This window comes from Sus scrofa, chromosome 9 (genome assembly GCF_000003025.6).
Source record: "Sus scrofa isolate TJ Tabasco breed Duroc chromosome 9, Sscrofa11.1, whole genome shotgun sequence".
In the NCBI taxonomy this organism is placed as follows: domain Eukaryota; kingdom Metazoa; phylum Chordata; class Mammalia; order Artiodactyla; family Suidae; genus Sus; species Sus scrofa.
Genome location: NC_010451.4, coordinates 124,361,004 through 124,384,497, shown reverse-complemented (window position 1 = coordinate 124,384,497; position 23,494 = coordinate 124,361,004). Strand labels below are relative to the sequence as shown.

The window sequence follows — 23,494 nt, the reverse complement described above, 5'->3', positions numbered from 1 at the left end:
GGGCTGTGTGGCCGGAGGGGAGGTGTCAGAGCGCTTTCAGGACTTAACACTTCTAACTGGAACTAGAGGGAACAGAGAGTTCTAAGCCACCAGCGCCCCTTACGTTTGCAGCCTTCAGGTCCAAACCCAAAGTGGTTGACCTCGCAGCGCTCACAGTGCTGGCCAGTGATGCCAGGCTGGCACTCACACTGGCCAGTGTGGACGTCACACTGTCCATTGGTGGAACCCAAGGCATGGCACTCACACCTGAAAATGAAACCCATGACATTTCTCAGGTAAGAAAGATGGAATTTAAGCAAACCTGTCTTTTTTTCTTTTGGCACAGGACTGATGTAGTTTGCATGAGAAAACAGAATGTTACGGGCTATTAAGACAAATGTTAAAGGTTACGAAGCCCCTCGGGTTCAAATCATTTTCATGAGTTCTATTCAGAAGCTCATTTTCTAACCCAACCCTCACAAAGACGGTTATCCCACTGCAGAAACCACTACCTGCCGCTCTCCGATCTGGCACCACACGGGCACTGAACAGAAGCTCTGCAGAGAGGAATTCCCACACCACTGCAACCCTAGACGGTCTGATTCTAAGCATTTCAGAAAGGACTGTGTAATTTGTATTTTTAAAAAAACGTTGCTTGTGTGACTCTGACACAGCTGGGGCCACTGCATTCCACTCTTTTCTCCCATTACTTCATTACAGCCCTCCAGCACTGCCTCCAAAGGGCGCCTTGCCCGTGACAGGCACGCAAATAATTCCTGAACAAAAGCCAAGACGACCATGAAATTTAACTTCTAAAAATTCATCTCTGACAATAAAGCAGCAAAGACTCCTGGTACCCGAGGCACCCGCCGTCTTACCTCTTGCAGCCCTGCCCGCTCTGCAGGTTGTAGAATCCAGGGTCACAAGCTCCGCAGTCCCGGCCGGTCACGTGAGGCAGACACTCGCACTGCCCGGTCACAGGGTTGCAGCTGCTCTGTTGCTTTACGGTCCCATAGGGGTTACAGTCACAGGCTATGACAGGAAGACGGGGACAGCAAAAGAGGCAAATCACCTACTCAGGTAAAAGCAATACAAATAGGTTCTTTAGACTTGCACATCCCAACACAGTAGCCACTGGTCACCTGTAGCGGCTACTGAGCACTTGAAATGCGGCTGGTCTGCATGCAGATGTGCTGAAAATGTGAAACACACACTAGATTTTGAAGATGTGGCGTGGAAAAAAAAATCATACATCTCAACAATTTCTTATTGATTACTTGTCGAGATGATAATACGTTACACATATGAGGTTAAGTAAAATCAATTTCACCTATTTATTTTACAGTGTCTACTAGAAAAATTTAAATTACATAAGTGGTTCACACTATAATTCTATTGAACAGTACTGTGGTAGACCAAGTAGCTGTAAATATTTAAAGAGGTTATGCAATGCATTCTCCGAATGAATGAGTTTAGCTGTGACAGAATTTGGCCAATGGCTGATCACCTTTGCATTTGTCTGCGGGATTGGGAGCCAGGGGGTTTCCAAAAAATCCGTCTTTGCACCGGTCACAATAGAAGCCAGCCGTGTTGTAGATGCACTTCAAGCATTCTCCCGTCAAGCGGTTGCAGTTTCCAACTGCATTGGGATCGATGTTGTCATTGCACTGGCACAGGCGGCAGAGCCTCACAGGGCCATTCCTACCCAGAGGGTCTCCAAAGTAGCCATCATCACAGAGCTCACATCTCTTACCTGGGGATGAGACAATTGGGTGTCATGAACAAAAGGTCTTTGACGTTTCCAGTGCTACTGTTACAAATAGTCTGGAGGAACCATCAGATGCAAGGGAACATGGTGCAGCAGATGTGGCACCAGCCTAGGAGAGCAGAGGACCTGGGCTGCAGTCCTGGCGTGGTGCTAGACCAACAGAGTAACCGTGGACACACCTCCACTCCGCTATTAGAAAGATAGCATCTGCTCTGCCTGCTTCACTTCGCTTGCTTTGAGGATGAACTGCAATCATGCACTCAGAGTGCTTTGTAAAGGAGTCCGGCTCAGGGTTTATTAACCCCTCCAGTCCCGAGGGCTGGCACATTCATCTATGTTTGGTTTTGTGGATACTATGAAGAAAATGAAGGATGACGCTTGATACCACAAATTTCTTAAACATCAGGGTGAGCAGGATCATGCTCTTAAAAAATAAAGGGCAGGAGTTCCCGTCGTGGCGCAGTGGTTAACGAATCCGACTAGGAACCATGAGGTTGTGGGTTCAGTCCCTGCCCTTGCTCAGTGGGTTAAGGATCTGGCGTTGCCGTGAGCTGTGGTGTAGGCTGCAGACGCGGCTAGGATCCTGCGTTGCTGTGGCTCTGGCGTAGGCCAGTGGCTCCAGCTCCGATTCGACCCCTAGCCTGGGAACCTCCATATGCCGCGGGAGCGGCCCAAGAAAAGGCAAAAAGACAAAAATAAATAAATAAATTTAAAAAAATAAAAAATAAAGGGCAGGGGCTACTCCTTGTTTGCGCAGTGTCAGCGGGCACAGGCGAGACCTGGGACGCCATCATGTGCTGCTTCTACTACAGCCAAGCCAACAGACAGGCTGAGCAATGTGCCCCCAGCCAAACAGCTGATTGGAAAAGAGTCAAAGGTGGAATTCAGGGCTCTTCCCGCCGTACTAAACTCACTACTCCTCACTCTTCCCACTTTCCCATCATTACCAGCTCACGGTGTATTCTTGGTATCTTTGGAGCCAAGTGGGCCTGAATTAGCCTAAACCCTTGGAAGGAACTGTTCATTTATCCATCTCACAGACAGAGAGCATCTAGCACATGTAGGCACGGTTCCGGGTTGTCAGGGTGGTGTGGTGAACAGGGTGGATGAGGTCTCTGCTCTGACAAAGCTTATGCTGCCGTTGGGGGAGACAGTCCGCAGATAGATAAATAAATAAAATCACCTCAGATAGGGACGTGCGTAACAACGTCAAACAAAACAGAAACCATGACAGAAGTGACAAGGTGAGGGCCACTATATACCTTGGGTGGTTAAAGAAAGCCTCTGTAAGAGGAGACGTTTGGGATGACAGTGGAAAGTCACGAGAAAAGGGCCATGATAATAACCAAGGGAAGAATGTTCCAGAAAAGCAAGATGGGCTTGTAGAAGCAGTAAGAGCCACCCATGTAAGCCACAGTAAGGAAAATGAGTTTAAGGTGCAGTGAGATGCTATTAGAGGGCCTATAAAGTGATGGGATCTGATTTTTACATTTTAAAAGGATTATTCTGGCTGCTCTATGGAGAATGGATTACAGGAGCACAGAGTGAAGCAGCGAGACAAGTCAGGAGGCTGTTTCAGGTGAGAGATGACAGTGGTGTAGACCTAGCTGGTGGCAGCTGAAGTGGCAAGATTAGTCAGGTTTGAGAGACAGTCAGTCACAAGGGCTGGCTGACTGCTCCAGAGAGAGGAATCAAAGATAAGCCTAAGGTTTTAGTCTGAGCAATTAGGTGGATGGCAGTGCTTTTATTGAGATGAACAAGATTGGGGAAGGAATAGGGTTAGGGCTGGAGAAGGCCAAACATCTGGCTTGGATTTGCTTCAATTTGAAATTCCCTTAGCCATCTGTATCAAGATCACAACCGAGAATATTTGACACATTCCAGTTAGCCAGACGTAAGGCGAGTTCATAAAGATACTATCCCCAGAAGGAAGGGGAGAATGGGGGGACATCACAAGGAGAACGTAGCTCCTGGCATAGAGACTGCTGGGCTCTGTAACCTCGGCCTCAGGGGTGGGTGCAGGGAGCAGTGACCAGAATCTGAGAATTTCTAATTTTATTAGAAAGAGCTGTTTGGAGAAAGCCACCTGCCAGGAGCTGAGAACTTTGATAAGGTCCCCAAACCACAAGGACCCTACAGAGAAGGGGCCTTGGAATGCACACTCTGCCTCTTCATCTCTCCGATCTCCTAGGTGCTTCCCAGCACCTGCACCCAGATGGAGGTGGCCGTTTGCAACAGGCCTCCTCAGGGTGGGGAAGGATAAAGAGTGCAGACGGTGGGGCAGAGGGAAGGCTTCCAGCCCACCAGTCAAGTGCGGGTGGCAAGTAGTAACTGGTGCTCAGGAGAATGAGGTCTGGGCTGAAGACACGGATTCTGCAGTTGTAAGCACAGAGGGGCTTTTGAAGCCTGAGGATGTGCTCACCTCAGAAGAGAAAATAAAGTTAACAAGAAAGCCTGGGGTTGAGAAAAAGAAGTGAGCAAACCCAGGAGGAGAGAAGAAGAGATGAATGAAGGAAAACCAAGGAGAGGGAGTGTCACAAAAAGCAAGAGGAGAAAACGTTTGGAGCAAAGTGAGGTGTCAATGGCGTCCAGTGTTGCCGAGAGTCAAGGTCAGATGAGGACTGCAAGCTGACCACTGCATCTGGCAAGCAGAAACCACTGATGAGAGGATATAAAATGCGTCTGGGGCTGGGGCAGGAGGCAAAGAAATAAGAGGTTAAGAGAGGATAGGAAGCTCGGGGCCCTTCTTGCCTCTGATGGAAAGAGTTTGCAGACCCTCGCCCAAGAGCCTTCTCCAGACTCGGACTAAGACAGCATTTCAGTTCTGCTTTTTCATCAGAGAGTCCGACTAGCCTAGATATGATCCATATTTAATATGTCTCAAAACCTTTGAGTAAAACAATTTAAAAATCTGCTAGCAAACCTAACACAGAGCTACATGATAGCCCATGAAATGCTCTTACCGCAGAACATCTTCCCCAGCCACCGCTAGTCTACCCCTTCGTCGCTGAGTACAGGTTCAAGTCTGGCTGTACCACTTACATGACTTTGGGCAAGTTACAGACTTCTTTTAGTCCTCTAAACGTCTTCTTGATTTTCCTTATTATCCCTCCTGCACTGGGAGAGGTGTCTTGCTTTCTTCCCCTTTGGCATTCCTGTGCGTGTTCCTTTACTGAACCAACCACACTGCATTAAAATGATCTGTGCTTTGCTCCACACTTTAAGACCTCAACGAGTAAGGACTATCCTTTACCCGTCGTCATATTCCCAAAGGCACGCACTCAACAATTTTGTTGAAAAAAAAGATATCATAGGATTGTTTTAAATACTAAATTACATACAGAAGCGTAGCCACACATGGAGATTTCAGGGACCACCATCAGTTTCTAAGTGAGGAACATCTTACTTTGTGTCTGCAAACTCTGTTCATTTATTCAATAAACATTTGTGTGCACTCAACAAATACACATGCCAAACACTATTCTGGGTGTTAGGGATATAAAAGCGAATAAAACAGACAGAAGTCCCTACTCTCAAGGAGCTCCAGCTGGGGGTGGACGGGGGAAGATAGGCAATAAACAAATAAATACACATAAAAATATCAAGTAGCTACAAAGTGCTGTGAAAAGAAGTAAGGCAGCACATAGGAAAGTAAAGAGTGATGGCCTTATTTTTTACAGGGTCTGTGCTGTTTTCATGCAGACCTCTACATCCTAATTAGCATCCTTAAGAACTGCTAGAGAGCAATCCCTTCAAGCCAGGTGACTGATAACTCACAAAACAAATACCGTTGACCCTTGATGAACGCGGGGGTTGACGGAACCCCTCTGCACAGCCAGAAATCTGCATATAATTTATAGCTGGCCAGCCTCCTAACCCTGTTCCTCTGTATTTGTGATCCCCCACCCATGGATTCAGGCAACCATGGACTGCAGCACTGAGGCATTTCCTACTGAAAAGATCTGTATACACGTTAACTTGTGCAGTTCCAACCCGCGCTGTTCAAAGGTCGACTGGCCTGTTTCACAAACCTTTGGTGAGAAACATCTGATTAGTGAACACGTTTATGACATTTTCTGAGATGTTACTCCAGCTCTCCATAAGCATCCCGGTTTCATTTTACCACTTGTAATATTTAATGCAGACATGAGAACCACCCCACCACGCTTAACGGTTTAGCGGCAGGATCCTCGGTGAAACCACAGAGTGGACAGAGAAGTCTCTCATCAAAACATTCTATGAAGTACTTCTGAGAGTAGGCACTGCCCGTGGGAGACGTCCCACTGTGCTGTGGCAGCAGAGAGAAGGGTCCTGAGAATCGGGGGCAGAAGGGCAGGGAGGGTTCACTGAGAAAACCATCCCGGGGAAGTTTCAACCCAACCCCACAGAAGAGACGGGAGGTGGCTGAGGAAGTGCGATCTGGGCAGGAGAGGCAGGGAAGCGCTCTAACGAAAGAGAAGAGCATGTGGCTGGCCAGCTGCGGGCACAAGAAGCCCAGGAGGGCTGGAGCAGAGGGCATGGTGCTGCGGCGGGGGCGAGGGAAACGAGGCTGGAGACATCTGCATGCAAGAGACTCTGTGGGGCCGCTGTTTAAAAAATAGGAGAAAAATGTCAAAAACACGAAATTCTACACTAACTTCCACTCTTTATTTTCTCAACTACCTTAAGCAAAGGACTGGCCCTCTCTGTGTGGCACTGCCCTTGCACTGGGCAGTGGAGTCAAGGGGGAAGGGGAAGGCAGGTGGCGTGTTTCAAGGTTGCCCCACAACTAAAAGAATGTTCTGAAGAGAGAGGAGACATAGAGATTATGAGCTCAATGTTTTGGCTTGTTTACTTATATTCATGCTCTGTAGCATGATCTTTTGAACAGAGAGCCTGTGATGGAGTCGAAGGCTGTATCAGAAGCCTGACCGGAACCTCTCCATTACGTGGAGGCTAAAATCCACGGAAGAAAGGGAGTGGTCACCAGTGAGCCGCAGTCTCCTCGGTCAGTCAGCCCAGGCAGCTCCTAGAGATATATAAATATCTATCTATCTATATATATATATATATATATATATATAAAACTAGATCTTTCCTAGCCTCTTTATGTGTGTATGTGTGTGTATATGTGTGTAGGTGTGTATATATGTGTGTAGGTGTGTATATATGTGTGTAGGTGTGTATATGTGTGTGTGTGTGTGTATATATGTGTGTATATGTGTATATATGTATATATGTGTGTATGTGTGTATATATGTGTGTATGTGTGTATATATGTGTGTAGTTGCGTATGTGTGTATGTATGTGTGTAGGTGTGTATATGTGTGTATATATGTGTGTAGGTGTGTATGTGTGTATATGTGTGTGTGTATATATGTGTGTATCTGTGTATATATATGTGTAGGTGTGTATATATGTGTGTAGGTGTGTATATATGTGTATATGTGTGTGTATGTATGTGTGTATGTGTGTGTATATGTGTGTATATGTGTATACACATACATATACATACATACATACATACACATTTTGCTTTTTAGGGCCACACTTGCAGCATATGGAAGTTACCAGGCCAGGGGTCCAATCGGAGCTACAGCTGCTGGCCTACACCACAGCCACAGCATCGGGGGATCTGAGCCCCGTCTGTGACCTACACCACAACTCACGGCAATGTCAGATCCTTAACCCACTGAGCAAGGCCAGGGATCGAACCTGCATCCTCATAGATATTAGATTCATTTCTGCTGTGCCGCAACGGGAACTCCCTAATTCCTATTATTGAACTCTGTGGACCACGTACTATGTTGGGTACTCCTAATCCTGATTGGAATTTAAAAAAAAAATTTTTTTGTCTTTTTAGGGCTGCCTCTACGGCATATTTCCCAGGCCAGAGGTTGAATAGGATCTACAGCTCCTGCCCTACACCACATCCATAGCAACATGGGATACAAGCCGCATCTGCAACCTACACCACAGCTTCCCCCATCCCAGATCCATAACCCACTGAGCAGGGCCAGGGACTGAACCCAAGTCCTCATGGATACTAGCCAGGTTCATTACCGCTGAGCCACAACAGGAACTCCAAGTTTAACACTCTTATCAAAAAGAAAGAAGCTCAGAGAATGGGAACAAAGATCTATCCAAAACCATAAAAATATTTTTTCCCCCAACTAAATGTGATGGCCTCTGATATACTGAAAGGACTGTTTAGAGAAAAAAAAATTTAAAGAATTTTAAAATTACCACTTTACATCAAGAATCCCAGGCAGCCTCAAAACTAAAAACCAAGTTTTGATTCTCATCTTATAAGGGAGAGTATACTGTGGTGATCATTGTTGGAGCCAGAATGCCTGGGTTGAAATTCCAGCTCCTCCAATGACTAGCCATGCAGCCTTGGATGTGTAAATTAGTGTACCAGGGGCTCAGTTTTCTTGGCTGTGACCTGGGGATAATACAAGGAGCTACCTCAGAGTGTTGTGAGGATTTGTGAGGCAGTACATGTTAAAGTGCTTAGAGGAGTTCCCATAGTGGGTCAGTGGGTTAAGAACCCTACATACTGTCTGCGAGGAGGCAGGTTCCATTCCTAACCTCACTCAGTGGGTTAAAGATCCAGCACTGCAGCAAGCTGCGGCATAAGTTGCAGATGCAGCTCAGATCCGGTGGTGCTGTAGTTCCAACGCAACCCCTAGCCTGGGAACTTCCATATGCTGCAGGTGCAGCCATATAAATGAACGAATGAATGAATGAATGAATGAAGAAATAAACGAGCAAACCACCTGGCCATTAATACGTTAGCTATTGTTAGGATCTGGTATGCATTTTCTGAATCTGTGATAAGCCTGTCTCCTACCAAACTTCCGCCTACTGGGAAAACTCATGGAAGCAAACAAGAAAATCCCAAACCCTCCAAAACCCTTCTTCCCAAGGTGTTTTTACGGAAAGCGCAGACTTACCGGTGGTACCAGTAGGACAGTTGGTGCACACCACCTCCTGTGTCTTAGGGACAACAGCACAACTGGAGCCCCCAGGACATGGACAGGGCTGGCAATCAGAGGAGGTGCCCACGGTGGAATCGCCATAGTACCCGTCACTACACTTCTCACAGTGGGGCCCGGCTGTGTTGTCTCTGCAGTTACAAACACCTATTTGGAGAGCAGGTGTGAGCAAACAGGTGAGTGTGAAAGCAAATGAGACCAAGGGCATTTCCTCCCCACCCGCCAGAGAGAATTCAGGCCGAGCAGCCCCCAAAGACCATCCTCTCACCTGTCTCGGGGTCACAGGTCTCACTGTGCCCATTGCAGGTACAAAGCACGCAAGGACTGTATGGCCCAAGACTCGGAGTTTCTCTTCTGTAACCTGAGAGGCACATCTCACAAAACTGCCCTCCGTATCCCACGGGACAGGTGCAGGATTCCACCCAGGTTGCAGGGACCCCAGGCCCAGGACGAGCGCTCGCCAGGGTGACATCATCCAAATAGCCAGCACCTGTGTGTGGTGTGGAAAAGCAGATCACTGAACTGGCTTCCGTTTTCCAAAAGCTCACGAAAAGTCAATAATGCTAGAGAGTAACCAGACCACAAATTTCAGAGACAATCAACCATTAGTTTAATTTATCTACTGGAGATGATAACTAGAAAATAGCATTTAGAACAGTCATGTGGTACCTGGTGCTAAGTATCCGGAATGTAGTAGAGTGAACATGTTTTTTTATTTATTTTACTTCTTTATTTTTTTTGCTTTTTAGGGCCGCACGCACAGCACATGGAGGTTCCCAGGCTACGGGTCAAATCAGAGCTGCAGCTTGCTGGCCTACAGCACAGCCACAGCCACAGCCACAGCCACAGCCACAGCAGATCTGAGCCTCGTCTGTGACCTACACCATAGCTCAGGGCAATGCCAGATCCTTAACCCACTGAGAGAGGCCAGGGATCGAACCTGCAACCTCATGGTTCCTAGTCAGATTCGTTTCCACTGAGCCACGATGGGAACTCCGAACATGTATTTTTTTTTAAACACAGACACACACGTGTGTGGACATTCAGATTTGCTGGATTTTACAGTTCTGCCAATCGCCAATGTGAAAAATGAAAAGCAGGGGGCAACAATCTGGGGCCAGAGAAGATAAAAATAAGAATATGGGAATAAGAAGAGGTTGAATCTGTAGCCATTAAGCCATGATTGTTCTTTTGCCACAGAAGCAGGCAATGATGGTAGAATTCAAGCAAGGACAAGACGGCAGGGAGAGCAACTGTCGACTGCAACTCGTCGCAGTTTATTTTGCATAAAACTGCAAAAATAAGTAAACTAGCTCTAATAATCAGGACTGCTTTGACAAATACGGAATTATCCCAAAGCTATCATGCCATCTATCGCAATGCTTTCCTGTTTCCAGAAGAAAATAAAAGCAGAGAAGGCCTTATACTAGCTTAGCCCAGAGGTTCATCCAAACTACAAGTGCACAAGAGAGGCTCAGCAGCAGAAAGGTCCTATGGTAGACGCAATTTTGGTTACATCATCATATTTCCCTTTAATGTCCATTCCACTCCCGTCTCTTGCAGTCTTGTCTTTCAAGAGCATTTTCCCATGCTATGAAACATCACTTGCTGTTTATGTAATTCTTAGAAACTGACAACCAGAAGCTAAAGGGCATCTCTTCTACTACTGCCTTGAACTTAGTTAACTTTTAATAGATTTATTGGTTTTTTTCCAACAATTAGATCATGAGATACATCTTCCTTGTTAATGTGCTTCCTACTCCAAACATGAAGTCTCCCCATCCTAAAAGCACTCTTCCTTCACTTGTCCCGACTTCCAAATTATAGTCCATGCCTTTCCCTCGCCTCAGTGCTGAACTTCTTGAAAGAATATCCTTTATTTTAAGCTTGAAATTTACTTAACGTAACTTCAGTGTCAACACTTCTTTATAAAAAAAGTCCTTATCAATGATTCTTTAGTGACCTCCAAACCAAAATCCAATGGGACTATCTTTCCAATCCTGTTAATTGTTCCTTTTCCTTAAAACTCTTTTTCTCTTTTGACTTTCAGGCCATGGTCCTTCAATAACTGTTTCCAGGATTGCATCTTCTTTTCTCTATACTTTTGGTCCTATTTCCAAGTTGAGAAGTTATTGCCTATACACTTGCAACCCTCTGATTCTAGATCTCCAGTTCCAGCTTCTTCCTAAGCCATATCCACATTTCCAATGACTTATAAAACCTTTTCTTCTGGATATTTGAGAATCTCAAAATCATCCAAACTGCTGATGCCACTTCCAACACCATACCACCACTCTGATTCCTATTCCCCAGAAGGCTTTACCTTCCTACAGAAACAAGTCCTCATTAAAAAAAAATTTAGAGGAAAAAAATTTTACAGGCACACTTAAAAACAGCTTTGTTTATCTAAAATGATAACAAATGCTCAATCAGTAATTTTTAACTTTTCATAATTTAGCCAATTTAGTTAAAAGGGCTTGATAATTACACAGCAAGAAATAAAAAGAAGTGAAGGTTAAGTGCCATGAGCCAGTAGAATTATATTTGAGGTTCTCAGAAGAATCTAATTATATATAATGCAACTTCAACAGGCTTAGTCATTATGAAAGAATACTATTGACTAATTTTGGCTAATTTTCTCCAGGTCCTTAAAAGTACTTTAAAATACATTATTTTCTTACACAATTACGTGTAATGAGGAAGTTTATACCACTTCTTTGGGATCAGTGTTATAGTATTAGGACTTTCAAGGTAAACTTTTGATTATGGATCCCTCTACCTAATTACCTTCTTCAACGAGTCTCTTTAAATTATAACTTACTTCTTTCACTGTATGTCCCACGGATCTTGAGAGAGGTCAAATTGTTTAGGAGTTTCTGAAATTCAAAAGGGGTAAGAGTAGGCCTCCAAGGGTAATCTGTTGCTTCGTGGAGCCTAGAGAAAAAGGAAGAGGCACATTAACCTCTGTAAGGACAATTCTGGGTGCTGAGAAAGCTCTTCTTATTCACTTATGCCACCCGCAATGCATTGCTCTGCCAATCTAACCAGTCAGAAATGAGTCTGTTGACAGCACAACTGGAAAGGGTCCAGGTACACAAAGGGAAGCTTCCCTTTTGCAAAGTCACCTTGAGAGCCCAGAGGTTTGTCTTCAATACATACCTTGAAGCCTGATGAGCTTAGATAAAGAAACCACTTCTAGAATTGTGGTCAAGTCATATTTTACAAACAAAACTGTCTTACCTGAAGACGTATTTCACAGTGGTCTCACTGGGATAGGAATTGCCCTGAGCGATCAAGGGCACAGCCACTCTTAAGCCAGCTCCCTCTAGCACCAGATCTTCTGCAGACAGGCGAGTGTCTCGCCTGTCCACGCGAAAGGAGAAGGAGAGGTTCTGACCATAGCTCAACACCTGCTTGCCCAAGAATTTTGCTGGAAAGCAGACACAAGGGAGAGCAAGAACGTGAGAGGACGAATAAACAGGAGCACACAACAAGCCAGACCGCTTCCGAGCCTTACTTACCAGGAGCAATGAAGTACCTAGGAAAGTAGCTATCTGAGATGACGGCGATATCCTGCCTCTCAGAGGACCACTCGAGTGATGCTTCAGAGCCATCCCTTTGTTCTGCTCGCCACCCATCCTCATCTGCAAGCAGAGGATGAAAGCACAAGGGCCGTTATCTTGTAAACACCCTGAATTCGGGTTCTTTATATACCACAAACTATATAGAAAGTAATCAATAAAAGTTTTTGAATAAATGGAGGCCACAACAGCATATATATATATATGTTATATCCCTTAAGCTATATTTTGCTTTTATTTTATATAACATTCATTTCTCGGTACTTTGGTACCTTCTAAAACCACTTATATATGTCTTCATTTAATTAAAAAGCCAAACAAAAATCATTGGTAAAGTGCTGATACCATGGAAAACTCATCAAAGAGTTACATTTTTCTTTCTTTTTTTTTTTTTTTGTTTTTTTGTTCGTTTGTTTTTTAGGGCCACACCTGCAGCATATGGAAGTTCCCAGGCTAGTAGTCGAATCGGAGCTACAGCTGCCGGCCTACACCACAGCCACAGCAACACTGGATCTGAGCTGCATCTGCGACCTACACCACAGCTCACGGCAATACCGGATCCCCGACCCACTGAGCAAGGCCAGGGCTCGAACCTCCGTCCTCACGGATACTAGTCGGATTCATTTCTGCTCCACCACAACAGGAGCTCCCAAGAGCTACTAAATTTTTTTTTTAATACTGTAAGTCTAATCTCACAATTCTAGGGGCCAGAGGAAAGGTCTACTTTACCAATCTGAAAGGTGGACGTTATAGAATAAACACTGTAGCCAAGAGCATTTGTACAGACAGAGGAATGCCCAAAGCAGAAGCAGGGTGTGCAACCCCTAGGATTAGATGATTCCAGGTTAAAAAATCCAGGTTTGCATCTGAAAGAGATTAAGATACAATCAGCTATTTTTTGTATTTGAAATATGAAAACCGAGAAGACAGGATAAAACTAAAGAAAGAATCCGATACCTCTCACAATTGAAGCCTTCGACATTGTCTTTGCAAACACATCTTCCTGTTTCAACATTACATTCATCTGTGCTGCCAGAAGGATTACAAGAGCATGGCCTATTGGATGGAGAATGGAGTAAAACCATGAAATAAGAGAAAGGATAAAGAAATTCTGCTCAAAGTCAATTTTCGTTTTCCATGTTATTAGACCTTTTAAAAAAGGAATACATAAAAAGTGAATCCTACAGTCACTTTTATAGTTGGATTCGGTTTCAATCAAGGATACCCATCGCATTTAGACATTGAAGACTCTGCTTAATCTCTGTACGAGACAATGTTGGATCATCGTTACAGTTAGAAGCCTTAAATCTTGATGACAATTATTGCAGGGCTCAATGTTTAAACTGCTGTTGATAAGCCATAAGATCTAGTATGAAGAATCGACTACCTTTTAAGGGGGGTTCTGCTTCCTTCAAAAAAATCTCACCTGCATCCAGCCTCAGTGAGAGAATGGTACCCAGGCTGGCAACGGTCACACTTGTCCCCCATCACTCCTGGCTTACAGCTACATCGGCCGTAGCTGTCACACTGTGTGCTGAGAGAACCTGAAATTTAAAGTGCTCCTTGTCAACCACCAGATGTGTAAGCAAAATTAATGTCTCAAAGAAAGAAAAGTGGTAACTAAAAACAATGCCTAAAAAACAGTATGTACATTGGCTTTCAATAACTAAATGATTACCAAGAGAATAAAGACCAAATTTCGAATCAGAACTCTCTCAAAATCATACCCCTCTAAACAATCACATTTAAACTTTCCAGACATACACTCTAAAATGAATCTACTTGGCAGTTGTAGAAAAACACTAACAGATCACTCTACCCAATGATAAGCCACACACAAAATCAGTCCCTAGTCTCTGAATAAGCACAGGCTCCTTATGGCCCGTGTCTAGAATTTAAGGATATACAGGCACGAATAACAAAAATAAAGTTCCAACTCTTGATAAAGGAGACCAGGCTAAGAGCGCTCTGCTTCTCTGAACAAATACCAACATGCTGAAAAAGTTCAGCCCTCCAAGGAGGTTAGACTAAACAAAATCATTAACAAGGAAGGATTCACGAAGCGGCTAAGCTTTTTTACAATCAAAGTTCAAATGATCTCTACGATCTCGTTGCTAATTATTTACAAAACCATTACTCAGGCCAACCCCACACTTTTATACACACCAGAAAATCATCTGAAAGCTCAACCTGCTTAGAGAGAGTGGAGGCAGATCCTGAATCATTTGTACGGTACAACAGTGTACCCTCCTCCTTATTTAACCTTTGCGAATCCCTAGGAAACGACGCCTTATTTTCTGGGGGCACAGGGAACACTTATTTCGTCTTCCAGTCCGTCAGGGTAAAAGCCAGAGCCTCCCCGTCACTTACCAACAGGACTACAGTGGCAGGGAGAGCAGGCCTCCCTGTTCCCAAGGCGGAAGTAATTCTCCCGGCACCTCTCGCAGTTGGGGCCATCCGTGTTATCCTGGCAGTTGGTACAGTGGCCACCGTGGCCCGTGGAACGGTAGAGTTCAGGGTCAAAGTAGCACTCCTGCGATCGGCCATTGCAGTCACAGGCTGTTGGCCAAAACAGCGAGTTAGATCAGATCCATATTTCTCTATAAATAGCATTTTAAAAGATTCAAGGAAAACCAAACCCGTAATCCCCCACATCTCTGTGTCAGACAGGTGGTGGGAGAATAAGAAAGACCACCAGAGGTACTGTTCATTAAAAAACAAAAAACAGGGCGTTCCTGACATGGCGCAGCGGAAACGAATCTGACTAGGAACCCTGAGGTTGCAGGTTTGATCCCTGGCGTCACTCAGTGGGTTAAGGATCTGGAGTTGCCGTGAGCTGTGGTGTAGGTCGCAGACACGGCTCGGATCTAGCATTGCTGTGGCTCTGGTGTAGGCCAGCGGCCATAACTCTGATTAGACCCCTAGCCTGGGAACCTCCACGTGCCTCAGGTGAGGCCTTAAAAAGACAAAAGACAAAAAAAAAAACCCAAAAAACCACTATGTCTGTCAATAAGGGATTTACACAGCCAGGTTATCTGCATACTAAGAAATGGTCATTCTTATCAAAAATAGCACCATCGTAAAATATAAGTAATCCTCTACGGAGAAAGGAATCTCCAGATAGGTGTACATATACAAGTAAAAGCCAAGTCCAATTACAATTTCTCTGAGTCTTGAGCCTTTACTCTAATACTAAGTCCAATCACAAGGGGCCAATCACAGGCTTCAATTTACCTTAACTTTTCACGGCTCAGACAACTCAATATATTAGATTCTAACTTTCAAGATGCCAGATTACTTGCATACCCAGACTGGGGTGATCTGAGACATGTGGGCTAAAATCGGTACCTCTGTAGACGGAGGCAGAACTGAAGAGAAATCTAGATGCGCTAGATGCGTCCATCTACTGGGAAGCCACAGGGCCAAATGGCTCCTGTGGTCAGTAAATAGATTCCCTATGGGGGCACAACCAGATGTTAAGAACAAGTATCTGCAGTCATTGAAAATCCTTATTATATCTACATTAAGATGATTTTCTCCAAATTTTTGATTCTGCCCCCAAATACAGACAGTATTTTGAACATGGAATAAAATTTTATTTGATTTCAGATAGAGCAGGAAGTCGTTTTTAAAAATATTTGAATGTACCTGTTTTTTCTCCTCCCTTTCTTTACTGTCACTTCTTTTATAGAATTATACTTGAGAACTTTCTAGAAATTTGAATCACGACATCAAGAACCCGAGCTGAGTTAAGTAACTGTGAAAGCTCCCTTTCCTTTCCTCAGTAGCTCCTTCTCTTCCCTCAAGCCTCCCTAGATTTATCCTGCAGTTGCTTCACATCCAAGCATCCTGGTGCTTGGAGACTATGAGGCAGAACAACCCCCACGTCTACACTGTCCTAATCCATCACTAAAGTGGACATGGGGGCCGCCTCATTGCCAGCTGGTAAGAGAAGGCGGCTGTCATTTCTCTTCCCTGGTGCCAGCACCCTGACAAGACGAGTACAATCACACCTCCAAAAACTTCATTCTTTGAGGGGTCATGACACTGAAGGACCAAAGAGGAAAACAACCTGACGTAGCTCCTTATCAACGTCTGCTACCTACTGTCCCCAACTTATCTGCTAAGGAGAAGCTGGCAATAATGCTACACCTGATTTTCTCATAATGCCCCTGGAGAGACTCAAATTATGACGTCATTAGGCAGATTACTTTTCAAACACATGCGTAAATTTATTTAAATGTCACCTCTTAGGAGGATTTCACTTCTCTTTTATCAGCCTTTATCACGTCACTTCCAACAAGGATATTACGGGTCAGGAAAAGAACTAGAGAGGTTCAAGTGATTAAGAATGCCAGAGGCGGCTATAAAATGCATTTGGAAATCAGGAGTTTGCTGAGAAAAGATAAGGTAAGACAATCCGCTGTAGCTAATGGAAAAAGTTGTGAGTCACAACATTGGTCCTTGCTCAAGGTTTCTGCCGATAATTCCTGAAAGTTCAGAATGTTGTCCTTCTTCTTCTCTTTATTACCAAGACATTATAATAAGGAATATTTATTTGGACCTAAGAAAATTATAACTGCTCTAAAAGTTTTAAAGTCCTTGACAAATCGTGATGACACAGTTTCATGATTTTTCTTCTGAGATTCTTTTCTCTATCTCTTCAAAATCAACCAAGACATGAAGGAATAAACAAGGTATAATCTTTTTCATCTTCCCTTTTCCTAAGAATATTAGGATCTACTCTTCTTCCCAAAGCCAACCACCTCTGCATGAGGGAAGTGGGGAAATTTTCCCCATTGTGCTCTTTAGTGAGGTAAAGAAAAGATAATTTTGCTAAGTAATCTTTTTTTTTTCTTTTGGCCTATGGAAGTTCCCGGGCCAGGGGTAGCTGAGGTCTACACCACAGCCATGGCCACAGCAGATTCTTAACCCACTGAGCCTGGCCAGGGATCAAACCTACATCCTCACAGAGACAACGTTGGGTCCATAACCTGTTGAGCCGCAATGGGAACTCCTGATAAATACTCTTGCGACTGGCAGTCTTCGTCTAGAACGTGTCACACCTGACACGTGTTGATCAATAACCCTGGCTGCTTGAGTAAAGGAGCATCAGTAGGAAGACTACTTAAAAGGTAACAGAGACAAGACTAGAGAAACCATCTTTGGGAGTGGGCTACACTGGACCAGCATTCAGAGCTGCACACAAGGCCACAGCTTGGAGATACTGCTCCCGTCCTGCTACGTGTGTTCAGGAAGGAAACGTAAAACCAGCACAGCTTATGTTTCCGGCCAACGGCCCGCATCGGATTTTCCTTTGACGTGCATACAACTTATCGTCTTAGGTGCTCAGATTATGGAAAGAGCACTGCCTTCCCAACTTTTCCTTGATTCGCGGAGGAATCAAAGGAAGTCCCCCATCCCTTCTCCCACCTCTGCAAGTCCTTGAGACAATTTAACAGACGGGGACACCCGGGGGGCACTCACGCAGGCATTCGCTGGCGCTCTCGGCAGTCGCCCGCCTCCACGGCCGGTCGTTGAAGAAAGGAAGACACTTTTCACAGTCTACACCGTAAGTGTTGTGTTTGCAGTTACACACCAGCTTGTCAAATTCGTTCTTCACGCACTCGCTTGCATGTCCGTTACATTTACACCTGAGAAGAGAGCAGATGCTCAAAAGGATGAAACAGCTAGAGAGCCCCCAGACGAACGCAGCCAAAGGATATCCACAGAGAACTAAGATCAACCTCGGCATGTGTCTGAGTTTACCATTCAAAACGGTTAGCTGAGGAACTGAGCAAGATGTGTAAGGGCTGTGTGTCTCCAGATATAAAGAAAAAGTAAAGAAGACAAGAACAAGGTAGCTTTATTTAGGAGGGAATGGGGCATTGACCGGACAGGAGAAGAAAGTCCTCAACAATTTCTGAGGACATCTGTAGGACCGTTTCCTGAAGCGACACGTGCGTGTCTCAAGTGGCAGCCAAGTGCAGTGGTTAAGAAAAGCATGGCCAGGGAGTTCCCATCGCGGCGCAGTGGAAACGAATCCGACTAGGAACCATGAGGTTGCGGGTTCGATCCCTGGCCTTGCTCAGTGGGTTAAGGATCCGGCATTGCTGTGAGCTGTGGTGTAGCTCATAGACACGGCTCGGATCCCACGTTGCTGTGGCTGTGGCACAGGCTGGCAGCTATAGTTCCGATTAGACCCCTAGCCTGGGAACTTCCATATGCCATGGGTGCAGCCCTAAAAAGCCAAAAGAAGGAAGGAAGGAAGGAAGGAAGAAAGAAGAAGAAGAAGATAAGATGGCTAGGCTGCCTGGATTTGAAACCCTGCCCTGTGACTTACCAATGTAACTTAACCTCTGTGCCTTATCTGTAAAACAGGGGCGATGATAAACTATTTCTCAGGGTTACTGAGAAGATGAAGAGGTTACTATGTTTACGTGCCCAGGACCAGTGGGTGTATAACAAGGCAGTGTCAGCTGATACCTGCCATGATGATTTTAAAGAACCCTGATTGAAGGCAGTGAGAGACATACCACACCACCAGATGGATCTCTGGGAGACTGATATTCCCTCGGGTTGTTTGGGGTGAGACTCCTTGAAGGATCTGCTGGATGTGGGCACTACCACAAACTAAGGACTCCCTGAAATCCCCATGAATGCTGCACACGCTCTGGTGCACTGCCCTCCTCTCACTTGCTGCGGCAGACACAGCAATCATTCTACCACCACAACTGACACGCTGACAGCGCACCAGCATGGATCCCACATTTACTTCTCTGGCTCATCTCTTTCTCCCAAGCACCTGTCCTTGGCTGCTGCACGAATGGAGATGTCCTCCACGACCTAAAACTTTACCTTCTGCAACTAAACTTATCATCTCCCCAAAGGAGCTCATCGTCTCCATTTACCTTGTTAATGGTACTACTATTCTCATCACTAAACCTTCCACGTCATCTGCAACTAAAATCCTGATCATTCTTCCTTCACAAGATGCACTTAAATGCTCCTTTCCCATTCTACTGTCACCACCCCAGTGTCAGGTATTTGTCCCCTAATACCTAGATGACAGCACCATATCAGGCATATAAATTCTCTCCATCATATCCTACTTGTACCTTGCCTGCAGCTAATCTTCCCAACCCACTGCTTTGATGCCACCGTTCTATTTGAAAACATCTATGATGTTTCACTGGTTACAGGTTCCACCACCTTGCACTAAGCATCAGGAACACTGTGTGCAAAAATAGTATTTCTGCTCTTGAGACCTCACAGTCTAATACAAAGGGAGGTTAAGTCCAAGATTCTTGGCCCGGCTGGTCTCCAACATCCAGAATCTCTCTCTGGTTTACAACCCTACACATTCACATAAGATTTTCCTTAAGTCAAAAAGCTTGAGACTCTTTCAACTCTTCCAAGTTTCGCTCATGACATGTCCATCCCCCCACAGCCAAGCCCCATCCTCCCTCCTTATATAAACTCCACCTATTCTTTAAGGCCCAGCTTAGATTTCACTTGCCTCTCCAGCCTGACAGTCTTGTAAGCATTCCCTGACACAGGGCATCTTTTTCGCTAAAATGTGTGCCTGTACTAGCATCTACTGTTTCACATGTTCATACCTTGCTGTCCTGTTCACCTGCAGGATCCCAGAAAGTCAGGTCCTTCTCAGCAGGTGAACGTCAGTGTTACGCTTCCTCAGTAGCTTCACTGGGCCTACCACTGAACTTTGCGCTTAAATGCTCAGTACGAATTCACTACTGTGTTGATCTGACAAGGTTTTCGAAAAACGAATCACTCTGTTTCCAGGATAAGGAGACCTGACAACGTTACTAATATCACTGGAAACAAGTTGCTACACTCACTTCCACGCCAAAGCTCCAACTAATCACTTTCAAGGTTATTTAATGGCTTACTCACCTACCACCCACAGCAAAATCGGAGATTGCATAGTAATAGGATTTGAGAACTTTGGGGTCATTAAACACTTCATCTCCAAAAGTGTTCAGGCGATTAAGAGTTACTCTGATGTCAGTGGCAGTTACCCACTCCTGTCAGAAAACAAAAACACAGGAAAAGATAAGTAAAGGCACTGAAGAGGAGAGACACAGTGTGACAAAAACCTAAACAGTTCATCCAGCTGGTCACATATCCTTTTTTGGCATTAAATCTATTATAATTCTCAAAGACTCTTTTAATTTCCTGATATTTTTCTCCTTGAGTCTTCCTTTCTTTGGTCTAAGTTGTTAGTTTACCACTCAGAGTCCCCCAAGGCAGGAATAATTAATATTAATTAATATAATTAATAGTTTCCTCACAAGGCTGCAGAGAAGCTTAGATGAAGCACACCTTTCAATGCTTAGCATACATTAGGTAATCAATACACATACTGCATCTCTTCACCCTGTACCCACACCCTGTACCCTCTCCTGTTAAGAGAAGCCAGCACATAATGCCATCTGCAGCAACACGGATGCAACTGGAGATTCTCCTATTAAGTGAACCAAGTCAAGAGGAAGACAAATACCATGAGATATTACCTACATGTCGGATCTAAAATATGGCACAAATGACCCTATCTACAAACAGAAACAGTCTCAGACATAGAGAACAGGCTTATGGTTGCCAAGGGGGAGGGGAGGGAGTGGGATGGACTGGGAGTCTGGGGTTAGATGCAAACTATTACACCCAGAATGGATAAGCAATGAGGTCCTGCACACAGAACTATGTCCCGTCTCTTGGTATAGACCATGATGGGGGGATGATATGAGAAAAAGCGTGTGTGTGTGTGTGTGTGTGTGTGTGTGTGTGTGTGTGTGTGTGTATGTATGAATATGACTGGGTCACTTTGCTGTACAGCAGAAACTGGCCCAACAATGTAAACCAACCAGACATTAATTTTTTAAAAAATCTAAAAAAGAGCGAGAGAGAAGCCAGCACAAAGCTCACGCAGCACCACAGCTGTATCAGACATGCTGGGCACTGCCTCCTCCTGCCCATTCCTTATCACCCCCCTCTCCCGCCCTCCCCGCCACTGGCAGAACTGGGAGACTCATCCAAGCACAAGCCAACGAATCACCGCACTGGTCTGAACCAATCAGAAGTGCTCTCTGTCTTGCCCCCTTCCCGTGATGTCACTTCTAATGAGACCTCCCCCAGCCACCCTAGGTAAAACTGCCACCTCCAAACTCCCTATTTCCCTTCCCTGTTTTATTCAGATTGCCTGTTTCTATCATCACCCCCCCCCCACCTGGCTGCTGCCACCACCACCATCAGATTATAAGCCCCACAGGGAGGGAATTTTGTTTGGTTCACTGAGGTTTCAACAGTGCTGAGCATATAGTTGGTGCTCCCATCACATTTGCGGAGCAAATGAACACATTTGCAGAAAATACAACTGGTCGAGTTGGTAAGTATACCACAAGGAGAGAAGGCAGGAATGAAGGTTGTGCAGTTTTCCCCTAGGTTTTATGAGGTTTAAGCACTTACAATAAATGCCCTTTCACTGAGCTAATTTTAGTCAGACGTTTACACCTGTAGCAATTATAATGATCCCAGTGAATCATGTCTGGCAGTGTCCACAGCCTGGGGAGTCCCTTTCCACGCTGATTCTAGGCTTGGGCGTGTGACGTGCTTTGGCCAAGGAGACATCAGCAATTGTGACACAAACAGAGGTGTGATAAGTAGGTGTGCACTGGGACTTCCCCTCCTGAAATACTTCCACCATCACATGAAGAAGCCTAGTGTAGCCTCCCTGAGAAGTCAAGACCACAGAAGGAGAAAAACCCAGCTCCCAACTAACCTGCCGGGGAGCAAGCCCAGCCCAACACAGGATTATGAGAAATAATAAATCACGGTTGTTCAAAATCATTAAGTTTTAGAATAGTCTAGTACATGCAACCACCCAAAGATCCCACGTCCACTTTAAGTCCTCTTCTGGGACTGCGTATCAGAGTCATCTGCAGAGAATAAGCAAGTGCAGAGCTGCAGGCATCTATGTTTCCAGAAGGCTTCACGTGGGACTGGGGGGCACATTCCCTGTCTAAGAATCCCAGGTCACATCACGCCAACCACCTGACCTAGAGAACAACACAGAGATCGCCATGAAGCCTCCACGTATAATTAGAAAGAAGAGAAGATGATTTCACCATATCCAAACTTGGAGTTCCAATAACAACTCCCACTCACGGCCACAATGTCAGGAATCTGTCAGTTGTGTGTAATGTAAATAGCTAAACATATCTCTGTGTTTAATGCTTATTATATCTTCTGCAGGCTTCATCTTTATCACAGCTCTCCTTGAATAAAAGCTTCTCAAGGGCTGAACTAAGCCTTTTTCTCATAATGGGCAGCTTAAAAAGAACAGACACTGAAGTCAAGACTTCCTGGGTTTTGGATACCAGTTCTATCACTTAAAACTGTGTGATTTGGAATAAGCAATTTTTTTGCTTCTGGGCCTCTGATTCCTCATCTGTAAAATGGAGATAAGAAAAGCATCTACCTGGGAGTTCCTGTTGTGGTACCATGAAAACGAACCCCAGTATCCATGCGGACACAGGTTTGATCCCTGGCATCGCTCGGTAGGTCAAGGATATGGCACTGCTGTGAGCTGTGGTGCAGGTCACAGACAGGGCTCGGATGCCATGTTGCTGTGGCTGTGGTATAGGGAGCAGCTGCAGTTCTGACGATTCAACCCCTAGGCTGGGACCTTCCATATGCCACAGGTGAGGCCCCTAAAAAAAAAAGAAAAAAGGCAAAGTATCTACCTTATGGAGTTATTAGTAGGATTAAATGTGTTAATATATCTAATATATCTAAAGGGCTTTGAACAATGCTTATCACATTATGGCACGTTATAATAAATGCTATGATACATGCTAATTATTATTATAAATCACTACATGCTTAGTAATATTCACATGCATGGAATCCCTCTCCCAATCCAGCAGATCACGACTTTTAAAGGGAGGCACAGGGAGCAATGAAGACAGAAGCCAACTGTCTCTCTTCTCATTGTGCGATTGGCTGTAAGTCAAATCAGTTAAGCCTCCTTGGCAATCATGCATCAGAGCCAGAGCTCTTATATCCAGAGATACATAATTAATGCTTTTGCACAGTGATACCAACTGACCAAATCTGTGGCAGATGCTCACAGCCTTCTGCCACATGTAGTCTCATGAGTGTCTGTGGAA

General features: G+C 44.9%; 1 protein-coding gene across 1 annotated transcript in view; it reads right to left on the bottom strand.

Annotated features, from left to right (window-relative positions):
- LAMC1 (laminin subunit gamma 1) overlaps positions 1 to 23,494 on the bottom strand; it is a 122,300-nt gene that overhangs the window by 21,470 nt on the left and 77,336 nt on the right. The window contains 14 exon segments of the mRNA NM_001271715.1: positions 104 to 246; positions 858 to 1,011; positions 1,487 to 1,732; positions 8,683 to 8,871; positions 8,993 to 9,214; positions 11,546 to 11,658; positions 11,965 to 12,154; positions 12,246 to 12,368; positions 13,035 to 13,171; positions 13,263 to 13,361; positions 13,732 to 13,849; positions 14,676 to 14,864; positions 17,793 to 17,959; positions 20,223 to 20,353. Coding sequence (NP_001258644.1) covers positions 104 to 246; positions 858 to 1,011; positions 1,487 to 1,732; positions 8,683 to 8,871; positions 8,993 to 9,214; positions 11,546 to 11,658; positions 11,965 to 12,154; positions 12,246 to 12,368; positions 13,035 to 13,171; positions 13,263 to 13,361; positions 13,732 to 13,849; positions 14,676 to 14,864; positions 17,793 to 17,959; positions 20,223 to 20,353 — 2,221 coding nt within the window.